The 23,033-nt window shown below is 34.9% G+C and overlaps 1 protein-coding gene across 1 annotated transcript in view; it reads right to left on the reverse strand.

Annotated features, from left to right (window-relative positions):
* The window catches only part of TRHDE (thyrotropin releasing hormone degrading enzyme), a 405,975-nt gene that overhangs the window by 77,888 nt on the left and 305,054 nt on the right, over positions 1–23,033 (reverse strand). Inside the window, exons 8-11 of the mRNA XM_059402447.1 lie at positions 13,058–13,123; positions 12,242–12,429; positions 6,777–6,865; positions 69–199 (exon numbers count right to left, since the gene is read on the reverse strand). Of these exons, the coding sequence (XP_059258430.1) occupies positions 69–199; positions 6,777–6,865; positions 12,242–12,429; positions 13,058–13,123 (474 nt within the window). The remainder of the gene's footprint in view (positions 1–68; positions 200–6,776; positions 6,866–12,241; positions 12,430–13,057; positions 13,124–23,033) is intronic.

The raw sequence follows: 23,033 nt of genomic DNA on the forward strand, positions 1-23,033 counted from the left end.
GAAAGAATCAGGATTAAAATGGCACATGTTGACCTCTTGAAACATGTTTGAGAGTAAATCCAGTTTACCTCATGGTTCCTGATTAATTGATCAATTAATAATCGCCAATTCCTTAAATCATAGTTGACTCTAAAATAGCCAGTTTGATTGATATTCCCCAGCAACCAGCTTCCTTTGTCCAAAGTTATTCTGTGGTGCTCTGAAAACAACATTTTTGGGGATAAAACAGATTTTAAATTTATGGGTTAAAATGATATGAAGTATATTTTCTAAATAATGGATATTAGAGTAAAAATAATAAAAAGAGAACACCGTGATAAATACGAAATTGAAATTTAATCTTTAATCAATTCATCACTATATCTAGAATTCACTAGAAAACCTTCAGTTGTTTACTCTATTACCTCAGTTTTCTCATAATTAACATTTTTTTCTTGATAAAACCTCGTTACCTATACACAATGTTTGTCTCAGATAAATGTCACCAAGAAATTGCCTGGATTCATGTGACTTCTAGTTAGATTGTATTTAAATATGGGGCTAGAATAGAAGAAATGGTTTTAGATGCATATTCTACTTATTTTATTCAGTAAGAAAGTGATTAAAACAACAGGACTCATTCATTTTAAAGTCACTATTGTTTCTTGCCTTTTTTCTTGTGCTTTTTTGGAAGTACTAATAAATAACAGTCTTTCCAGCATCATCAGTAATGTTGGAAAAAGGAAACTCATTTATTTAAGACTCTAATATTTCTACATATAATTAGAACAAAGATAATAAATTCTGTTTATTGGAATCACTTTGGAAAATTGTAACTTGATTATATTCCCCAGCTAATTCAATTAAAGGAAGCCAGCAAAAGCAATCTTATAACTTATATATTTAACTCCTTCAAAATATGGTACAGATGGAGAACTCCATTCACTTTAATGTCAGCCTCTGTTGACTTCACAGAACCATAGCTTACAATTCTAATCATTTGTGGATATTCTCAGGACCCATGGTTCACAGAAGTTACAAAATGTATTGTTTACTTAAAATTTATATTTTATATACACACAGACACACACACACACCAGTCTACCAAATTCCACAATTATTCAAAACCAGAAGATGCATCACAGAAAACGTTTGTATCAGCTCTGATTGGGACACACAACCTCCAATTCTCACCTTATTATCCAGGTTTTTTACACATCAGGCTACAAAACAAGTTTTCTTTTCCTCTCTCTTTCTGAAACACTGAATCTACATTCTCTTTCAAGTAGAAGACACACAGGAACAAGGTGTGACCACAAAAATTGAGTGAACATTAATGACTATTAATTGCTGAAGTGGAGTGAGCTCTGAAATGGGGTGAACTTCTTAAGCTAATGCCTGTTATATTTTGCCAATTGTTATAAATGTACAGTAAAGTAAAAAATGCATGTTGAACATAAAAAATCTAATCTTTAATGTTTCAAATAGCACATCAGTTTTTTTTTGTCACTTTTATAAATAGTATCTGTCAGAACAGATAAAGAAACAAGGCTCAGACAGGCTAATCGAATGTCCAAGAAAGCTGGGATGGTCCGTCTCAGGTCTCCTGACTTGGGTGTCCTTTTCACTACAATTATACTCTATTGATACAAGATGGTATAGCACTTTTCCTGTAATATATTTCTCACATTCTTAAATCGATTTGAAAAAGAGGGACATAGCGTTGGAAACAAGAATTAGAACCAGAGCAAGATAGCTAGATTTTTGTTCCAGTTCTCCTAGACTTAAATGTTTGAGCTTAGGCCACTCATATAATCTAATCTAATCGCATTTAAGTTTCCTTCCAACTCTACGACTCAATGGAAGGAGGAATGGTTTTCCTCAGTGTAAAATTTTACCAGGCTTCATCTATGGTACTTAAAAAAATAAATCTATCAGATAATGCTTTAAAATATTAATAGTTTCCCAACTTTCTGATTCTTTGTTTTGAGATATTTTTCAAAACCTTAATGTGCTTATGTACACAATTACTTTGAAGTTTTAGAATATCACCCCCTTTTACAAATATAAAAATAAAAAATAATTAACAAAGGGTATGACATTTTTAAAAACTTAACCATCTAAAGCAAGATTTCAATTAATCATGTCCAAATTCAGTGAAAAAAATTTAAGATTAAAATATTGAGGATACTGTTTCTCTTGAACGCTGTCTTGAAGAATATGAGGATTTTTACAACACGTTTAAGTTGTGATTAAATTCATGTGGATTAGGTGCTCACTCTGACAGCACATATACTAAATTCACTTGGGTTAAGAGTAAATTTGAGGGGCGCCAGGGTGGCTCAGTGGGTTAAAGCCTTTGCCTTCAGCTCAGGTCATGATTCCAGGGTCCTAGGATCAAGCCCTGCATTGGGCTCTCTGCTCAGCAGGGAGCCTGCTTCCTCTTCTCTCTCTGCCTGCCTCTCTGCCTACTTGTGATCTCTGTCAAATTAATTAATTAATTAATTAATTTTAAAAAAGTAAATTTGATTATTTTGATCTAAGAAGTGTTATTTTTTGAAGAAATTATAATATTCAAGAATCAAGTTTAATATATGAATATGTGATTTAGGTCTTTACAATTCTGAAACAGTCATCAAATCCTATGATATTAAATCTGTTTTTTAAAAAGTTATTCTTGTTCACATTTTAGAGAGCTGGGAAAATTTAACTTCATGTGGTACACTTGGCTATAAATTGGTGATGGACATTAAGGAGGGAACCTACTGTAATGAGCACTGGGTGTTATATGTAAGTGATGAATCACTAAATTCTACTCCTGAAACCAATATTACACTGTATATTAATTAACCAGAATTAAAATAAAAACTTGAAAATTCAAAAAATTTTTAAAAATTAAAAAAATAGACTTACGGAATTCAACGGCTTACAGGTAGAAAAGAGACTGATTAAAATGGGAAAGCAACCCCTATACCTTCTATTTCATCTGATAAGAATAAAAAAGGCAAGCATCTATTGTTATAAGTATGCTATTATTAAATTGATAACTAAAACCTGAAGGTTATTACTGTTCATGAATGTTTTTATGCCTTTGTTATAAATGAAATCTTTGGAGAAATGATTCCCTGAAAGATTTTTTAATAGATTTTTAAATGTCTTTTTTCATTCTAGTTAATTATATCTTTAAAATGTTCTTCAAATTAACTAATGGCAAGCAATGAATTTTAAAGAGATCTTTTCCAATGGCTTAATGAGGTATGGTATGTGATGTGTACCAAAATAAAAAGTATGAAAGTTGTGTTTTGAGTGTTAGTAATAACAACTTAAAATTGTATGTAGAATGTATCCAAAATGGCACAAAATTTAGATTATATCAGGGCACAGAATAGTTGGAATTTTATAATATTTTGGGTTTATAGCCTATACTTTCTGCACAAAAAGAAGATGATTAAGGCTTTCTTCTCTGTATTGGCCCGTTGCAGAAAAATCAGAATTTAAAACAAACAAAAAGTTAACCAAAGTAACGAGGGTAGCAGCACATACTTGTTGCCTGTATACAAGTTGCTTGTACATACTTGTATACTCAGGTATAACACATACTTGTTTTCTCACTGGACTTGTGTGAGAATTGAATTAGAAAATGCTCCATAGACCCTATAAAGAAATGTATATGTATACAATGGTAACATGTTGAGTAATTAGCTCATCAGCAAAGCAACCTGCCAAAATCTTAAAATTTTATGTGTGTGTTTGTGGTTTAGAGGGAATATGTTTAGGGGAAGAAAAAGCAAGCTCCTAAGACAATTTAGGCAACTTATTTCTCAAACCCTAACTTCCTCATTTGTAAAATGGAGATAAAAATAACACATTCTAAAGCCTTGCAAGTCATACAAAACAATGCTTAAGGCAAGCACTATATCATTACATTATTTTTAATGTTTACTTACAATTTCAGCATCAATTTCCCTTTTACTCTCAATCTTTTCTTTCCTAACATCTGGCATTAAATTTACATTACACATTCATTGTTACCCTACAAGTTGCTATATTTATAAACTTTTGCATTCTCAATATCTCAGTAGTAAAAACAAAAGAGATAAATCCTTTTACCTTCTTTTAGTAATTTAAAAGTTTATTTAAAAGCTATTTTAGGCTAAAATGAACTATACCTTAACTTGGAATTAATTCGATATTCATCTAATGGGTTTAAAAAATGGAAATTTGATTCAAATCAAATTTATACTTTTTTAAATCACCACGACTGTGTCTTAATACCTGGTGAGATCAAATCTATATGACTGACAATGAAAAATTATAAAAACATTGATCTTACTGTTATAACCAAAAGGTAGACTTCTAAAATATAATGTTGGTAAGAATTGACCGAAATTTTCTTAATGTTTTTATGGAAAAACATTATTACCGATATTAGTTAACTATATTTTTTATCTTGAGTGATTTATTTATTTTTAGAGAGGGCAGTAAGGGCAGAGGGAAAGAATCTGTACATGACTCCCTGCTGAGCATGGAGCTCAGTGTGGGGCTTGATCTCAAGACCCTAAGATCATGACCTGAACTGAAACCAAAAGTTGGACACTTAACCAACTGAGCCACCCAGGTGTCCCTAGTTAACTGTATTTTGAATAAAAGGAGATAAGAGTTAACAATCATTTTTCCCCTAGTCTGTGCCTTGTGTCATTTTTTTTTTTGTCATCAGAATGAAGGACTTTAAGACAAAACTAAAGAATGAGCCTGAACAGGGAAAACAGAATGGTTGTCTTTCTTTTAAGTCTCTCTTGGAAGCTTCTTCCAGATTTACATATTTATAAAGTTTTCAAGAAACATTTACTTTGTGTGGGCATTCCCCACAAAAGCGTCAGCACTGCCACTGGGACCATGTTTCATCAGCCAGAAGACTGCTGTGATTAAATGGAAACTGACACACTGTAGATGGCACAACTCAGTATCAGGGTCAATATCAGTATCATCTCCCAGAGTTATGCACTGCACACACTAGATAGTGTGCATGTCACATGTATTAATAAAGGTGACATTTCAGGTAAATGTAAATCATGTTGTTATTATTCCTGATTAATAATGAGAGACTACAAATGGAAACAACCTCTCAAACACACCTGTGGTTATTGGTCAAGAAGAGCTGTGACACTATTCCATGTACCATGTGTGAAACGAGAGGATACCATGTGAAAAAGAGCACACAGACAACTAGGGAGTTAGAGGAAATGGATGTGGGGAAAGTCGCCAAGAAGAATCAGGCTTGCCCTGGGTCTGTTCTCTACGAGTGATGTTTTGGCCTGATCCTGCCTTAATCAGTATCTTTGCTCTCTTGTAATTGTACCTCCCAATGAGAAATGTTTTACTTGTGTTTCTAAAAACTGTTCTATTTCATGTTCCTAGCAATCCCATGGAGGATCTAATAGTTAGGTCATTAAGTTAATGACTCACTGTTTTCACTCATCATTTCATAGCAAATTATGTAGATAAACAAAACAACTACATGAGAGTAAAAAAGCAGTAAAAAAAAAAAAAAACAAATAATACAGTAAGTGAATTAAGAATCATGGTATAAATGCTAATTCTAAGAAATAAAAAGAATAGATTATAATAAGCAACTTTAAAAGGAAAAACACTAATAAATTTTAAAATAAGCATTTCAATTCATCACTACATTACTTATGAATCTTTCATACACAATGTATATAAATAAAAGCGCACATTTTCAATAATATGTGATCATATGTTAAAATACCACATGAACATATGAGTAAAAATTCAACTGAAAATACAAACATTTATATTTTTGGTAAGCTAGATTAGATTTTTGCTTTAAGAACTTTTTCTTGTAAATATGTATTTTGAGCACTTACATCTCCTTTATAATAGCAAGACTGAGGGACACACACAATGTTTGTTATTTGTTTATGCCTCACTTACTGCAAAAAAGAGTTTGTGGCTGCTTAGAGTGGTTATGAAATAAGACAATATCAATTAGCAGAATGGAAGAAAGGAGTTAGAAAAAACAAAATGTGGACATACTTGACCATCTACATCTAAATCTAAATAAAATGTTACATAAAAGATGATAATTGGCTTTTTCTCCAGTTCAATAGTAAACAGAAATTAAAGAGACCTGTTTCACATCTAGCATGAAGGATTCAGATTGAATTCAAGAAATAGCTTTCTGATAGTGAATTTAAATAGGGTGCTATCTTATTTGAAGATTTTTAGAAACAGAATAGAATCTCATCTTTCTCTACTGCTTGAGAATTGACCCTAGTTTAGGTGATGCTTTAATGACCTATCAGGGCCCCTCCCTTCTGTGCCTATAATTATCTAATTTTATGGAGAATATCGCCTTGTCCATTCTTTAAAGAGCCAGTGTGGCAAAAAGAAAATAGCAGGAAAATGGAATTGAAAATGGTGACCTCTGTTTCTTTATTTGGCATACTGTTCTATGGGGAGTTTATAATTATAATTTAATTACATTTGACATTAGAAAATGATACAGTTTAAAACAGCTAAAAGTACTATCAATGTTTTGTTTTAAATTTTCTCTTTACCACCAATGACCCAAAGGAACTTAAGAATTATATAGGCATATGAAAATTAGACTTAAACTATACTATACTTAATTTTGTAGAGGTGATTATCATTCTTCTATATTCTCTTTCTAATTTGTCTTTATTCACATTTTTATAAAGGCTGAAACCAGAGGTTAAGTTGCTAAACAATTATCTGAAACCAAATAGTTCCTGAGGGGAGCATATATATTTTACCTGATTTGTTAGACACCCAAATAATTGCTTCTGAAGACACATGGCTTCTATTTCCTACCACAATAGTTAGTGGAATCTGCCACAGATAACTGCAAAATATAAAGGAAGCTTTAAGAATAAAATTGGTTATAACAAATAAACAAACAACATTTGCTATGCACCTTCTGGATGATTTCCATTATTCTCTTTAGGGGAAAATTAAAAATCCCCCACTTACAAAAGTAAGGAGTAAGTCAAGAAGATGAATTCACTTCTACAATGCCACTAAGCAGACTTAGCCTATAAGAGTTTTAATTTCAATATAAAAGGGAGAGACTTTAAACAACACAATTTATCTTGAAAAAAAATTTGCATTTTACATTATGGAATAAAAAGTAGCTAAAATCAATAAATCAGAGCCACACCAAATATTGATTAAAGTCTCAAAATAACTCCCTTCTCCTTGTTTCTATGTTAAATTAATGCGTATTTCAGTGGCTTGATGCATTTACATTTCAACATTATACTTGTTTATTCACTTAACTATCCGAAAAAGCAGTAGTATCACATTTTACAGAAAAGTTAAAACAGCACACCTAAAGTTATTCAGCAAAGCAGGAATGAAAGGTGAAAGTAATCAGATGCCCCTAAAATTCAGATCAATATAAAGATTAGTGCAGAACACCTTTAATGCTGTTTTCTGAAATGAAATTTCCAAACTGGTGTGTAAAATCATCAACCAACATTCAGGGATCAGTCAGGAGTCTCAGCTATTAAGAGAAGCATTTTCTAGAATTTGCCTTTTTGTAGGAAAAAAATGGAAGTTTACACTTGTACATGAAGTAGTATCAATTTAATCTCAAATGGCTACCCAGAGATAAACTGGATGGTCTTACAATAAGTTCAATGACTACTTTATGTTCCTTTCTATGAAGTACAGCCGAATTATGTTGACTTATCATTGCACTATTAACAGCAGGGGTAGCCAATAATATCTAGTATGTGAAAAATATTTTTGATTTTATGGAAGAGACACTGTGTGAGTTCTATAATTGGGAAAGTAAACAGAGAATTGATAGTTTTTCAGGAAACATACCAGGGATTATATAATTACAAATATAATGAATCTGCTTTGGGGGGATGGGAAGAGAAGACATTTCCTCTAAATCTGTTATATGGAATTTAATTACTTTGTCATTTCATGTTTCTCATTCACAATAAACAAATGTCAGTAATGTAACAAATCTAAGTGGAAGAGTGGAAGAAATTAATAATTTTACACCAATTGCCCTCCTATGATATGTAAAGTTAAAATAATGTGTTTAAAATTCTAAATTTTAAAAATATTATGCTGTATTTAATCAGCAAAATATTTTTGAGTGCCAACTACATGGAGACACTAAGCTCCACCACAGTGGAATCCACATGGTTGGTCAGGAAATCAATAACCTATATACCCAAACGTATCATTTTTAAAGTAGACATAAATGAACATAACCCATGTAAGCTCTTATTCAAAGCCTGCCAACCTCTTCACATAATACCAAGAATATGGAAAATATTTAATAATGGTATTACTATAAGAAAGACAAAGAGAATAGATATATATTTCTTTAACAGTTGTTCTCTAAAAATAATGACTCTTCTTTGATTAATTGAAAAAAAAATATTTAACAGACAGTAATGCTTAACTGTGTGTCTGACTCTTAAACCACATGCTCATATTTGTAAACCTAATATCTTGAAAAAACCTAGAAATGGAAGGCGTTCCAGAAACTGCTATTGAATTGAATCAAATGGGATGAGACCAAAGTAAAATGAAAGGAACCAAATCAGTTAATCCGAGATTAACTTTACGAACTTAACTTTCTGGTCCACATCTTCCACATTGAGTTGGGTCAACTAAATTGAGAAGTCAAACAAGTATCCGTTAAAGGGCAAGGAATATACAAAATTGAAGATGTTTAAAGATCCTCAAGGATAAATGTGCCTTTTTAAAGCATGATCTTAAAATGTGAAATATTATTTGCCCCAATATAAATAAATATACTTTTGCATTTATTTAAGCTGTATTCTTTTAAATAGTAGAACTAGAAACAATGATAATATTTCTATGGTAATGCTTCAGTATTTGAGTTTTAGCAAAAGTTTCCTAAGTACAAGAAAAAGAAATTCTTCTTAGAACCTGGGTGTTGCTTACAGTCAATGCCACATCCCTATGGGAAACTTAATGCATGGCAGACACTTAATCACACAGCTGTTCAGATGCAAAAGAGTTAACTATAAAGTATTGGGATCCAAACACTTGGGCATTTTGTAAAACTTTTGAAATAGTCTTCTGTATTCTTCCCAAGAATGTTTTTACTCTGTGTCTGTGTGTGTATACGTCTGCATGATCGTGTATGCACACAGTTAAAATGTTTATATTGTCACAAAAACAAAATAAAAAATTACAAATTACCAAGCCTATCTAAAATTTGTATTCATTTCTGAATTGCTATACTATGAATCCTGTATATTGTTTTTCATAACTTTCCAAACAACACCTATCTGGTCTTTTCCCAACTTCATTTTGAAGTTTCATTTGAAAAATCAAAGAAAGCTCTTTGCTTGATGGTTAGAACTTAAAAGAGAGGAAGACACGAAACATGGTTGAGTGAAGCGTGGTGTGCTATAAAGAAAATCTCAGACTGCAGTGGGTTATGTTTGAAGAAAAACTAGAAAAAAGCATTTGTGAAATTAAATTGTGTCCTTAGCTACCTAAGTTGAATTTTAGTCATCTCATTTTAAGCAGAAAAAAAAACAAAAAACAAACAAACAAACAAAAAAAAAACCACAAATGCATTTCAATAGACTTCTAAGATATATTTTTCTTTAATATTCCCCAGGGTTATCGCTCTCTCTGTAGTTCATGTTTTTTATAATAAAACAATGTTTATCCTAGTAATCATGTTAAGGTAGACAATAATAGGTACTTATTTTAGCTTAAGGGAAAAATCTTTCTTAAAAATGGTACCAATGTCAACGAAGCATTAACGTAGACACCACGAACTCTACAGAAATTCCTGTCATCAGGTCAATAACCAAAGGGAATTATGACTGTGGAGATAAATACAATTGTCTGTAGCACAGGACTCCGAGAAACCCCGTAAGTAGATGAGGAGACAATGGTTGACATTGCAATGTATTAACTTCATAAAGAAAAAAGCTACAAAGAAAAAAAAAGAAGAGGGCGCCTGGGTGGCTCAGTGGGTTACGCCGCTGCCTTCGGCTCAGGTCATGATCTCAGGGTCCTGGGATCGAGTCCCGCATCGGGCTCTCTGCTCAGCAGGGAGCCTGCTTCCTCCTCTCTCTCTCTGCCTGCCTCTCTGCCTACTTGTGGTCTCTCTCTGTCAAATAAATAAATAAAATCTTTAAAAAAAAAAAAAAAAGAAGAAAAAGAGAAAAAAGCTACATAAATTCAGAACTTCCAGAATACATAAATTCTAGCCAATATCTTACTCGCTTTTGCATATCAATGAACTGTATGCAATTATTAGTTATGTAGCAGTATTTTATACTATAATACAGTTAGTCCATATGAAAAATATAATTACTATATACATTAAAAATGTTTTGGGCATGTTGTTGTGATATTCTGATATCCTTTACAAAATTCAGGACAAAGAATTGATGAGACTGGCTCAGAAAATATCCACAGCTCATGGGATTTCTGGTACCAGTGGGCACTGTCTCATTGCATCAACAGTTTGCACTGTACAATAAAGACCTAGGAAGGTTATGTACAAAGGATGGATAGAATTGATATTGAAGCTCTGACCACAATCTTAGAGTGAATAAAATGGATCAATAAGACATAAATGAATACTAAATTTTTAACTGCAAGCTCAATTATTCCAAAATAGATAGAAAATAATTTTCGAGCTTAAAGGGACTCCATGCCTTATCTTACTCTTAATATTTTATACACCAGGTTCTCCGGGTTCAACGTTATCCATATGATTTTACAACTCTAAGGAAAGCAAAGCTCTATTCACGTTACATATACTTTTGCAGCCTGGGAGAAATTCTGCCTTTAAAAGAGTCAGACTCACAGCTCATACATCTGATGCATGTTACAGGCTGACAGCATATTTTTGTTCAAAATTTGTTCTGTCATTTGCAGGTCCTTTATGTTTTTATGCATCAGTGATGTTTGTGTCAAACTGATCATTCTCAAAGGCATGGCCTAAATCTCTCTAACTTTGCCGCAGTCAAGTAGTTTTTATGTACTTCCTGGCAAGGCTGGGGTTGATGCCTAAGCAGGTTTAGCCTGGGGCCAAAGGGTGGAGGATGAGAAGCCACATTTGCCAGCTCTATAGAATCCCAGGCTGGGTAAAAGGAAGCACTGGCAGAGTCAGACCCTGACGTATGGCAGAGTAATACCACTTTGCAAAGGCAGATTGTTGAAGACCCATGTATATATTGACCGGGAGATTTAAGTCCGTGCTGTTCCAAATTTAGTCACCAGAAAACATTCAGGAATTTCTCAGTCACTTCTACCTATAGCCCATCTTGGAGCTAGCCTACTTGGGAATGATTTCCGTCCCTCTCAGAGATTAAAACAAGAACAAAAGCAAAAACAAAAACAATTCATGCTTCACACCTCCGGGTAATGTAATGGGAGACAGCATGACCAACCTAATCCAACACCCCACTTTATTAATTTTAAATTCCATTCCTTCTGTCGCCTCCCCACTCCAACCTTCTCTTAGGGCACCTTTTGAAGAATGAAATGAACCATTCCATTATCTTTCTTTGGCTCGGCCTTTAGTAAACCACCATACAGTAAGGAAACGTGAAGTAGGAAAGAAACACTATATGCTGTTTTCAGTAATTAAATAAGAGTTTCAAAAGAAAGCTTAACAACAAATAAAAATTCTATGTATGTTGTCTGTTCAGTGGTTTTACACATGGAATGAGGGAGGAGAAAATATTTTGATGCCAAGTAACACCGATACTCAGACCATTTAAAAATGGTTCTACTTTGAGTTCCTTTGGCTCAGATACTAGTCTAGTTGTGGTTTTTGTTTGTTTTAATTAGTCTTTCTGGATTGTTAGTTTCTATTCTCATCTATTTTATAAATCGCAGTTTACTCAATTCCATTTAATTGACTTCATTGCGTCTTAACTTTTTTGAATTTTATTCAACAAACATTCACAGGGAAAAGTAAAAAAAATCACATATTTTTCTAAATCACCATGATAATTTAAACTCTGCTTAAACAAAATAACTTTGGTGTGCTGTCACTTTGATGGTTAAAATATCTGGAAATGGGAGTAAAAGAGGAATCAAAATGAAAACACCATATGTAAATAAAGAAATGAAAACCATATTTCACTTACATTTTATAATTGGGCTAGAGGATCCTTTTTAAAATGCTAAAAACACAAAGTGAAACCTAAGAATATAAGCAATTGTTCTTTCATGTAAAAGAGTGCTGTACCTGTTATTTTGAAGTTCAAGTGCTTTAGTTTTAGCACTGATGTCATAAATAAAATGTTGTTGGGTAATTATTATTCTATTTTCTGCTGTTGAATTTCCCAAGATTGTGATAACAGGATAACCCATCTGGAGTGTCCACTGATCCATTACTTCTTGTATATTTACAAATTTTCCATTCCGTTTTAAAGCCTTTGTAACCCAAATTGTATAAATTAGTTTCATAAACATGAACCATAAACATAATTAACATTAAGCCATTTTTATTTTTACCTTTATGATTTACTTAAGGATGAAAACATGTAAAATCAGTGAAGCTAATATAACGTGTTAGTAAAATTAATCTTGTTGCCTTAAGTTTCATGCATATATAGAGAAAGGAAAGCCTTATAAGCATTAAAGTTTTTACTTAATGGAAGATAAAACATAGCTGATTGTTAAAATAAGTGCTTGTAGCATCATTAAGTATCCCCAGTATGCCTAGTACCAAATTTAAATATTTGTTATTCACCTATAGAAAAAAACTACTTTAACTTCAATATTTCTCTCAAACATGAATATCTGACACCATAGGAATGTTGTATTTCAGTATTGTCTTGTTTGAGAGGAGGCAAGGTACTTTTTTACTACCATTTGTACTTTAAGTAATTTTAAACCCCATTACTTTTGTAATACATCAAAAATAAAATGATAAAGCAATATGAGAAAATATAAAAAGTAAAAACAACTGTCAGTCTCAATAAAAGTTAAACGAATGGTTTATAAACTCAATTCAAATATTCAAGAAGAGGTTTTGCTATTCGAGCTTCCTATACTTTACCTCTGACAGTGTATTCCAGAGATCGTTTCTGGCTGCATTGCCGTACTTATGAATGGTTAAATAATCCTACAAAGAATATAAAATTAAAATTACAACTCAGAGGCTAAGCAATTTCCAGTAAACACATATATTTCTCAATTCAATTAATAATTTCTATTTGTTAGAATTACATTACTACAAAGACAAGGAGAAAAATGTGGAAAAAGATGAAAAATTTCATTTTACAATATCCTGAATAGCTTTAACTGTAACACATTTCTTAACTCATCAAACAATACTGGTCTCTTAAAAAATATGTTCGTAGCCATAATCACTTCCCATGGATTTCCAGCGTCAAAGAGCTTCCTCTAATTTAACAAATCAACCTCAGGCAATTGTAAAGAAACAACCTCTGCAATGAAACATTTAGGAGAAACTTCCCCATCAGACTTCCCTGTTGAAATGTTGAAAAAAACAAATTCTGTTTTACGGAAAAGTAAAAACAACAACAGAGACCCGACTGATATATGCCAAAATGAAGAGGAATCGCTTTGCTAAAAGAGTCATGACTATATCCACAAGCTGTCCAGTTCCCTAGTCTCTCTGCAAGGGACAGGCTGCCTAATACAAAAAAGGACACATACTTATTTCCATGAGCTTGAAACACATATTAATACTTAATAAGGAAAAGTTAATCCTAAATTTATTTAATATTTTTGAGGGTACGGTTTTTCACTTCCCAGTTTCCACCATTAGTAGTTAAACCTACACACTTTCTATCTACCTATGCCTGCTCCCTTCTATGAAGCATGGTCTATGTCACTGTGGATACGTGATTTGGTTACGGCCAGTTGGTATTATTCTTTTTCAACATCAAAGTGGAAAAATGAATAGGAAATAGTGTTTTATGTTATAAAACAGAGAGTCTCCTCAATTTGAAATTCCTTCATCTCTACAACATGTAGGTAGTAAACAAAATCCTAATTTACATCACAGTACTGAAAATGAAAAAAAAAATGCTGACTCTCTTCAGTACTTTGTGTAGAGTAGAATACTTTAGGGATAATTAAACTTGGGGAAGACGTTTTTCTGAAATACAAATTGTAGCACCTGTGACAGATTCAGCTTCGTTGGCAACTCACAGCCCAGAAAATGGCAACTCCCACTTAATCAGATTCTAAAGATGCAATGCCCAACACTAACTTAGCAACCACAAATTCATCATCATCAGCAGGGATTATGAATAATTTTAATGAAAAAATATAACCCCAAATAACCAATCTGAACTCTACTTTTGGTTTTGAATATGCCATATGAGTCATTTTCCACTAGAACTTGGAGACCAGGATTAAAATAAATTATTTCAGATTTAACTATCAGCATTATCTTTCATGCTTTTTCGGCACCTAAATGAATAAATCTGGGAACAATAGGAATTATGAAACACATATTTGGGGGTTATTTTAGTACGTGATTTTTTTTAGAAGTATCAACATTAGAACTATTTATTTATTGGGTTTGGTTTATGGATATGCTGCTAGGATAATCCTAAAGAGGGAACAAAGGAATACCCCATGGACTTTGAAAAGTCCAATACCTAACTACAGGATTCTCTTCACAGACAGATCATAAAAATCCAACTGTTCAAGATACAAGTTGACTTTGGCCCAATATTGATCATCAACTCGAACTCTTGGTTCCCTCCCCAATTCAGAATAAAGTTCAAATTTACATTTCAAGCAAGCTGAAATGGCAATTATCCAGGCTTAGGAAGCAGTTCCAACTTGCTTGCCTCGGAAGCAAGCAAAAAGCATCTGCTTGGATTCCCAGCAGTCCCAATTTTCGGGTGTTACTGGAATTCTACCTAAGTCAACTCTTGTTTTTCAAAAACTGAGAAAACCCCAAGTGTTTTCCTTAGTTATCTTAGCCTTCCTCTTGCATGAAAATAGTCATATTTTAAGTTAAAGAAATTGTGTTTTGTCCTTGCTGAATTACAAAGAAACTTACAGAATAGTAAATATGGTTTTTCTGATAATCAATTATTTATTTATTCATTCTTTCCACAAAAGGTATGGTGTACTTTGCATGTGCTGGTAGCTTTCACATGCTGGGGAACGGTTCGGGGAGACTAGGTTACTGGAACAATGGCAGACACGGAGATGGGATTTGTGGCAGACGGTTTCTGGGACTGAAACTGTAGAAATCTTGGTACAAAAACTACTTGACAAGATGAATTTAAACATTTGCTGTGTAATTAAATAAGATTTTAAATTCCTTTCAAGCCTACAAGCCGATGAATATGAAAATGGCTGGAGTTATGAATCTGAAATGTAAATTTATGTTTATATGTATGTGTATGAAAGTCAATTAGCAGTAGATTTGACATTATGATACAAAATAGGAGAATTTTTTAATATTAACCATACAAAGAATTTCAGAAACAGAAGAGTTGTTGAAAAGGGGGGGAAAAAAACAACCATAGATGACCACTAGAATATTCTTAAGGGATCAAACCAACATTATAAACTGATTAAAAGTTAAAGGCCTATTTAGCCAAAGTATATTCTCATCCCTAAAGTACAAGAATGGGATTCTGACTGCCTTTGTCCAAATCTGCACCCCAATGCTCTCTAGTTACTTGATTTTGGCAAGTTGCTTAATCTCTTTGGGTATGAGTTATGCTAAGGAATGAATGATTTTTTTTTTATAGAATTAGGTTAAGGAATAAATGATTTAATATCTGTACAGTATTAGAAGAGCAAAAAGTGTCTAGTACCCAGTAAGTATTCAACAGACATCAGTTGTCATAGGCTTTTTAATCACTTAGGCTACCTGTTAGAGTAACAGAAGGAAAAGCATCACTGAGGATAATAACCAAAGAACACATGAAAACAATATCTGTCTCTTTTGTAGCATTGTGTGAGTTGCTTTCTTTTATCCCATTCAATCCCAGGACATTTATGAGATAGATATCATCATCATCATCTAATAAATCAGAACACTAGAACTCAGAGACTCCAGCCCATGTCCAAACCCCATTCCTGTGCACACCGCTGCTGACCCAAATCCAATGTTTGCTAGATGCCCCACAGACAACTAACTAAGAGCTGAACTCATTGTCCTCCCCAGCATTAGCTCCTTTTGGCAGTCCTTCCCCAGCGATGGCCTTCCAACCACCTCAACCAAGGAGGCTTCTTGGGTGCCTCTCTTTCCCTTTCTACCACATTCAAGTAATGATCTACATTGGAAATCTTCCCTCCAGGTTCCCCTTTCCCTCCACCTGTCTGACAGCCTCTCTAGATGACTAAGACCATCACTGCTCTGTCCCTTTCAGATGGTGTCTCTCCCGTGCAGCCACAAGAGCTTTCATCAGATGCACACATGAATCCCTGCTGCATTCAGAAGACAGTCCGAACACCCTAAAGGAACGGTCCCTCTGTATTTCTGCCAGCCCAACTGTCACTTTGTCGCTCCGCTCTCTACCCATGCCTGTGCATACTCTTTCCTTCTAGTCCCCTGCACAAGCCCTTCTCCACGTATGCTCTACTTCAAGCTCCGGGACTCAGGCTTGATAAATTCTTCCCAGAGATTCTTTCTTGGCCATTCCCATACCTTCCTGAGTTACGTACCCCTCTCATATTCTCACACATTGCACCATATGAGAGCATCTATCACACTGTGTTATAATTGCTTGTTCATCACTTTAACCACCCATATACTCTGTAAACTCCATGGGAGTAAAGCCCCTGTTACTCCTCTTGACCACTGTTTAGCTGACATCTCTGTGCCCAGCCCGGTACACAGCAAATGCTGAATATATTTGTGTGATTTTTGACTTTCCTTATTCATCATGCTTTTCAGTTAACAACTGACAGTGCAGTTAAAAGACGTTTCTCATATCCATCAGATTCCTCCAAAATGTCTTATTTAAACACTAGCACAGGACACAATTTCTTATTTCAGTGCATATATGCCAGGTCTATAACTTGCATTGATATATACAATTGCATGTGATGTCATTGAAAGACCAAATTATTGGGTAGGAGGCCATTTTTATTTTACTTTCTTTGCTAATAAGTGACATGATCCACAATTTTGCATGTACAAAAGCCAATGGGACTACTAAGTAAACAGGAGAAAAGGAAAAAATGATCTGAGGAGGTAAAGCACTATTATCTTTTAACATGTTTATATGGAATAATTATGCTCTCCTACTAATGGGTCCCTTAGCATGTTAAAAAAGAGGACTAACTGCACAAAGGATTTATTCCTCAGGACACAGAAGGACAGTTTAATAAAATCCAAAGATATATGGACTGGTTTATTTGTGTTTAGCTGCAAATTATAAAAAAAAAAAAATCCACCCTAGAATGACCTTTATAATGACAAGATTTATTCTTCCTATTATAAGAAGGTAAGACAGCCACAATTTTTTTCTCCAGAAATTGTTTGGCCTTGCCGTTCCTTGTGTTTTGTCTCCCTGCTTGAGCTTGAGGCTGGATGGCACAAGCAACCCCAGCCATCACATTCAGACAGGACATTGCACAGAGGAAAGAGACAGAATTTCTTTCTGAGAAACTTCCTCTCAGTTGCTGCATCAGACTCTCCGTGTTTCCCACTTGTCAGAATTGTATCACGGGCTCCAGCTGAAATCTGCTGATGAAGCTCTTAGGGGGTATTGTTTTGGGACAGCTCAAGGCCGGCTCGGTGCTGTGTTTTCTCCAATGACAGAAGAGAGGCAAGTCTGGGCCTCAGTGATACTGGCAAGTAGGAGCTCTTCTACCCGTAAGACTAGCCTGGGAAATGCCAGGTAAATCCAGGCATCGATTTTTCTGACTATGTGACAAGAAGGCTGAAGCAGGGATTTGAAATATTGTTCCTTTCTATTAAGAATAATTGTACCTCAAAAAATGTGTAGTGAGCATTTGTCATTCTTTTGGCTTTCCAGCATTTAAACACCACGTTTATATGGGGACAATAACTCACCATGGAATCCTGCAGGAAGGTGAGGGCTCTGCCTTCCACTCTCAATGGAAGGGACAAAATAGTAAATCCCTCCTTCTCCCCTTTCCCTGACAGCTAAAGTATGTATGCGTGCCCTTGCCTCAGATAAGTAGATACTTCAGCGCAGGACTGTGAATCCTGCCAGATCGATGCAAAGAAGAAGGAACAGGTAGCCACATTAACGGTAGCAGTTAAACTAACCACTCCTGTGGCAAGCCCTTGGCTAGCTATCTTAATTTCTTAGTTTCTCTTAGTTCCTACTACCCATTTTGCAAGCCTGGTGCTCCAGCATTCCCAATGCTTCCAAAGGCTACTGACCTACACCCTTCCAGCAATTTTTTTTTTTTTTTTTTTGCCTGATTGGCCAAACTTTGTTTCTATTGCTTGCAACCCAAAACCCTGACTGTTACAACACTAATAGGGGATATAATCAAAACAAACACAAACATCTTAAGTTTTCTTGTTAACCTCGGAATGAAAAATAGAAATGTTTTTACACAACTTATACAAAATGAAAAGCAAGGGACACCCAGTTTTACTGCATAAATCTAGGGTTTCACGGTATTAGAAACAGTAGGTATGAGGGGAAGGAGGTAGATACTCAGGTTTAAAAAGGAAAAAAGAGGCAGAGAAGAAGACTGGAGAAAAAGTATAAAACTTCCATAGACAGGAATGCACAGAGAGTAACAATAATAAAAACAAACCTATGCTAAACTCTTGTCTTAAAAAAAGCTTCTAGACAAACTATAAGTGATTCTTATGATTTGGGAGACAAACCATAAGTGACTCTTAATCTCACAAAACAACTGAGGGTTGCTGGGGGGAGGAGGGTTGGCAGAAGGGGGGGGTGGGATTATGGACATTGGGGAGGGTATGTGCTTTGGTGAGTGTTTTGGTATGGTATGCTTTGGTCTGGCATGCTTTGGTCTGGTATGCTTTGGTATGGTATGCTTTGGTGAGTGTGTTTGGTGAGAGTATGTGCTTTGGTGAGTGCTGTGAAGTGTGTAAACCGGGCGATTCACAGACCTGTACCCCTGGGGATAAAAATATATTATATGTTTATAAAAAATAAAATTTAAAAAAAAGATAGTCTTTATTTATATTTTAAATCTAATTATTGAGCACTAACTATATATCAGGGCTAGTACATGTATTAACTTTCTTGAAAAGTCTAAAAAGTGGTTCAACCCAGAACACATGATATCATATATGAATTTGAAAACAAATAATTATTTATAATTCTGTTACAGGTGCACATTAAATCTACTTTCAGCAATTATATTTACATTATTTTTGTCATTTGGTACTGGTTATCAATTTGACATAGCATTTCCTCTAATTTTTATATTCTCATAAAGGATTAATGTAATATCATGTAATATCTCAAGTACTCAATAAATATATTTTAAATATAAAAAAAAAAAGCTTCTAGAGCAGGGGCTTTTAAACTAGAAACCTAAAGCTCAAAACTTAAATACTTGTGAGTGTATGCGTTATTAGAGTTGGGTGATGTTAAAGGAATCCATGGACAATAAGAAAGCAGATTAAAGGCTGTCAGATCAAAGCAATGTCACAGAAGGGTTGGAAAAACCCCATCTGAAGCCTGGGCCATGCACTTCAGAAATGTTTCTACATTCTCTGACCTTGAGAAACAGTAGCAAGGAGACCAAACGAGTGACAGAAGACCAACTAACACACACAAGAAAGATCAACTACAGATCGAGATGTTATTTTGTTTTTTATCTGAAACATGGCTGTAGATTATGAAATTAAATAAAAATGAGAAGCAGAGCACTGGAAAAGCATTATGCAAAATCAAAGTATGTTTACATTTTATTCTATTAGCCAGGAACCAAGGATGAAAAGGTATGAATAATTGTTAAACCTTGACTGTTAAATTATAACAAGTTTCTAAGGAGGAAGCCCAATAAAAGAGGCACCAATACTAAAGTTTTCAAGGTACATGAGTGTCTGGCTACCAGACACAGTAAAAAAGAAGTGGTATTTAGGAAAGAAAATTATTCGACTAGATAGAACAAAATCAATTATGCCACTGTTTGCATGTATTTTTTATTTTTATTTTTTTAATGTGCATTTGACCTAGATTTACCATTACACGTTGCTTACTTACATACAGGAGAATTCAGATATTTCTCTAAGAACAAAAAGGTATTTTACATGTTCCAAAAAATCCACTACCCACCTAATGAGGATAATTTTGTAAAATCAGCATATGTTCTTAAGGAGTTGCAAAATATACCAGAAAATCAGAAAATCTTAAATCAAAACAACTTGCTGGTACATAAAAGATTTGTTTGTTGGTGTTTGTTTGTTTTAAATCACAGGCAATGGCAAGTTCTCATATCAGCTTTGTTTTCACAGATCTCTTACTTAGCAATTACACATCATGCCATCAATGCCTTCACAGGCAGAAGCATCACGAGAGGTGTGAGGGATATCGCCACCGCTGAATTTGTGCATTCCAGAGCAAGCTGACAGGTCTTACACCTGTCAGTAAAATAATGTGAATGTAAGTCTATAGGGGTGTTCTGGGGTACTAATATGCCCCCCCCCTTCTGCCACTAGCTTGAAATATTACTGAGACATAAAATGAATCTATTGGCAAAACTGAAGTTTGTAGATTGCCTTTCCTGAATGCCCTGGTAAAGGACTTTGACCACAACAAGCTCACGAAATAGATAAATTATATCCTGACTGGTAAAAATACACTGCCTTTTGTAAATCAAGATGCCCATGGACTGTGGAGCATGTACATGGAGCTCCCTCCACTTCCACTCCTTTTCTTAATCAGCCCTAGCCCTGGTGACTAGTTGAGGGGGAAAAAAATGCAATTCAATTAAGATAGAAGCATGTGTGTATTTAGAAAACTAAACAGAAATTTAGGCTGATCCTTATCAGTCATGTGATCTTGAGTAATTTTTCTATTATCTCTAAACTTCATTTTTTCAGCTGGAAAGGATAGATAATATAGTACCTACTTAGGAAAACAGTGCACAGAAAATGACATAGAATAAGAAAAGCACTTAGAAAAATGCCTGCCACACAAAAACCCCAGGAACATTAGTTATTATAAGACCAAGCGCAAGGGGAAAATACCTCTAGAGTCAATATTTTTGATCTCATGTCCAAGAGCAGTCAAAATATTCTAGAGGCTAAGGAAGGGAAATGATACGGACTAACTGGAAGAAAGTTAGTGCTTAGAGGGACCTTTTTTTTTTAATTTTTAAAAAAGTAAAAATGCAAGAAAAAAATTGAGGCCAACATTTTTTTAGGTTTGAGGAATGCTTAGAAACCTTCCCCCTCCTGGGTCTGGAAAAAGAAACTAGGAGGACTCCTGAGTTGTGCAGTCTAGCGCCCTATTTTTCACAGAGCTCTACTCAGGTGACAAGCCACTGACTGTTTATGACTTGGGTGGCTCATGGAATAAGGGCACTAATTAGGGACTTCAACACAAAATAGCCATACCTAAGTTGGCATGAAGCTGCAAAAACACTACTATTCAGGTGACCAGAAAGACAAGGCTTGGTCAAGATATATAGCAAACACTCAAGCAACATGTGCTCTCTCACTTCTTTCCCACTCACTAATCAACCCACACCAAGAAACCAACAGGAGTGCGTGTCAGTGTGGAAGAGAACAAAGGGTTCTTCACCACACATTCCGGACTGAAAAAGTCCCCTGGAATATCCTCATATTAATATCAATAAGCACAGATTGAATTTCCCATATGCTCAGAAGCATGGGGGATCTCTTCTAGTCAGTGTTAAAATCATATATACTTGTTAATACATTGTTTATCAATGACAGCTATTAGTCTATCAGATCCTTTCTGGTTTTAGTCCCCTGATTATCTAGCTTATATTGCATAGCTCATCTTAACCAGTTCATAGCAAACTGGCTCATCTCCTTTGCAGCGCTATCCTTTAAGTTTACTAGTTGGCAAAACCCCAGTCCTGGATGAATCCAAGCATGTGCCTTCTCTAAACCTGCACCATGCCGCTGAGCATCATGGGAGAAAATAATGCAATTGAATAGTTTGGTTGTATTATAAATTCATAATTCCCAAACTCAAATAGGCACTCAATACAACAGTCATGCCATCTACTCTTCCCAACCTTCAATCTCCAAACCTCTTTCCTGCCCAGGCTTACCCCCCAATTTTAGCTACTGACTTTGCTTTAAAAAAAAATAGAAAAAAATAGAATTCATCAGAAAGGAACTCCCTCATGTTCCCATTTCCAAATCCCTAAATTTACTGGTGTATCTCTTATCAGAGACCAGTTACTTTACCTTCGCAAGGACAAACGTCCCAGTCACTTCTCTAGTTTCTGTCCATTAAGCTTTTCCTCTCCTGACTCCTTCTCCACCAGCCTAATTTGTACAATGGTCCCCCATCTTTGAGAGCTTGTTTGGAGGTTCTAGCAGGGGAGCGCAGCTACTCGTATACCCTTGACCGAAGAACGGTCCTCTCCTCTATCTCCTCTATCGGGGAAGGTCGTCCTCTTGACCGAGTGCGCAGCTTCGGGAGGGACGCACATGGAGCGGTGAGGGAGGAAGGGGACACCCGCCTAGACAGCCAGATCAGCCGAATCAACCCTGGCGATCAATGGGGTGACAGATGTCGCAGCCAGATCGCCCTCATATCCACGGTCCCCCATCTTTAAAAACGAAACAAAACAAAAACTTTCTTTAGCCTTATCCTCCTCTAACAACCTACCCTGGTTTTCTGATCTCTTTCCTTGGCAAATTTCTTTAAATTTTACTCTCCAGGCCTATTTCCACTCAGACAAAAACCCATGCACTCTTTAAGCCATTCCAGAGATAATCAATAAATTGGCAAGCTGCCAAAAGAAACACTTTTCAGTCTTTACTCCACCGCTCAGTTGCATTTAACCTCATCGATCACTTTCTTGAAATAAGCTTTCTTCTTGACTTGGGTGACACCACACTCTTGGTGCCCTGCCTGCCTCTC

The sequence above is a fragment of the Mustela nigripes genome, chromosome 6 (genome assembly GCF_022355385.1).
Source record: "Mustela nigripes isolate SB6536 chromosome 6, MUSNIG.SB6536, whole genome shotgun sequence".
In the NCBI taxonomy this organism is placed as follows: domain Eukaryota; kingdom Metazoa; phylum Chordata; class Mammalia; order Carnivora; family Mustelidae; genus Mustela; species Mustela nigripes.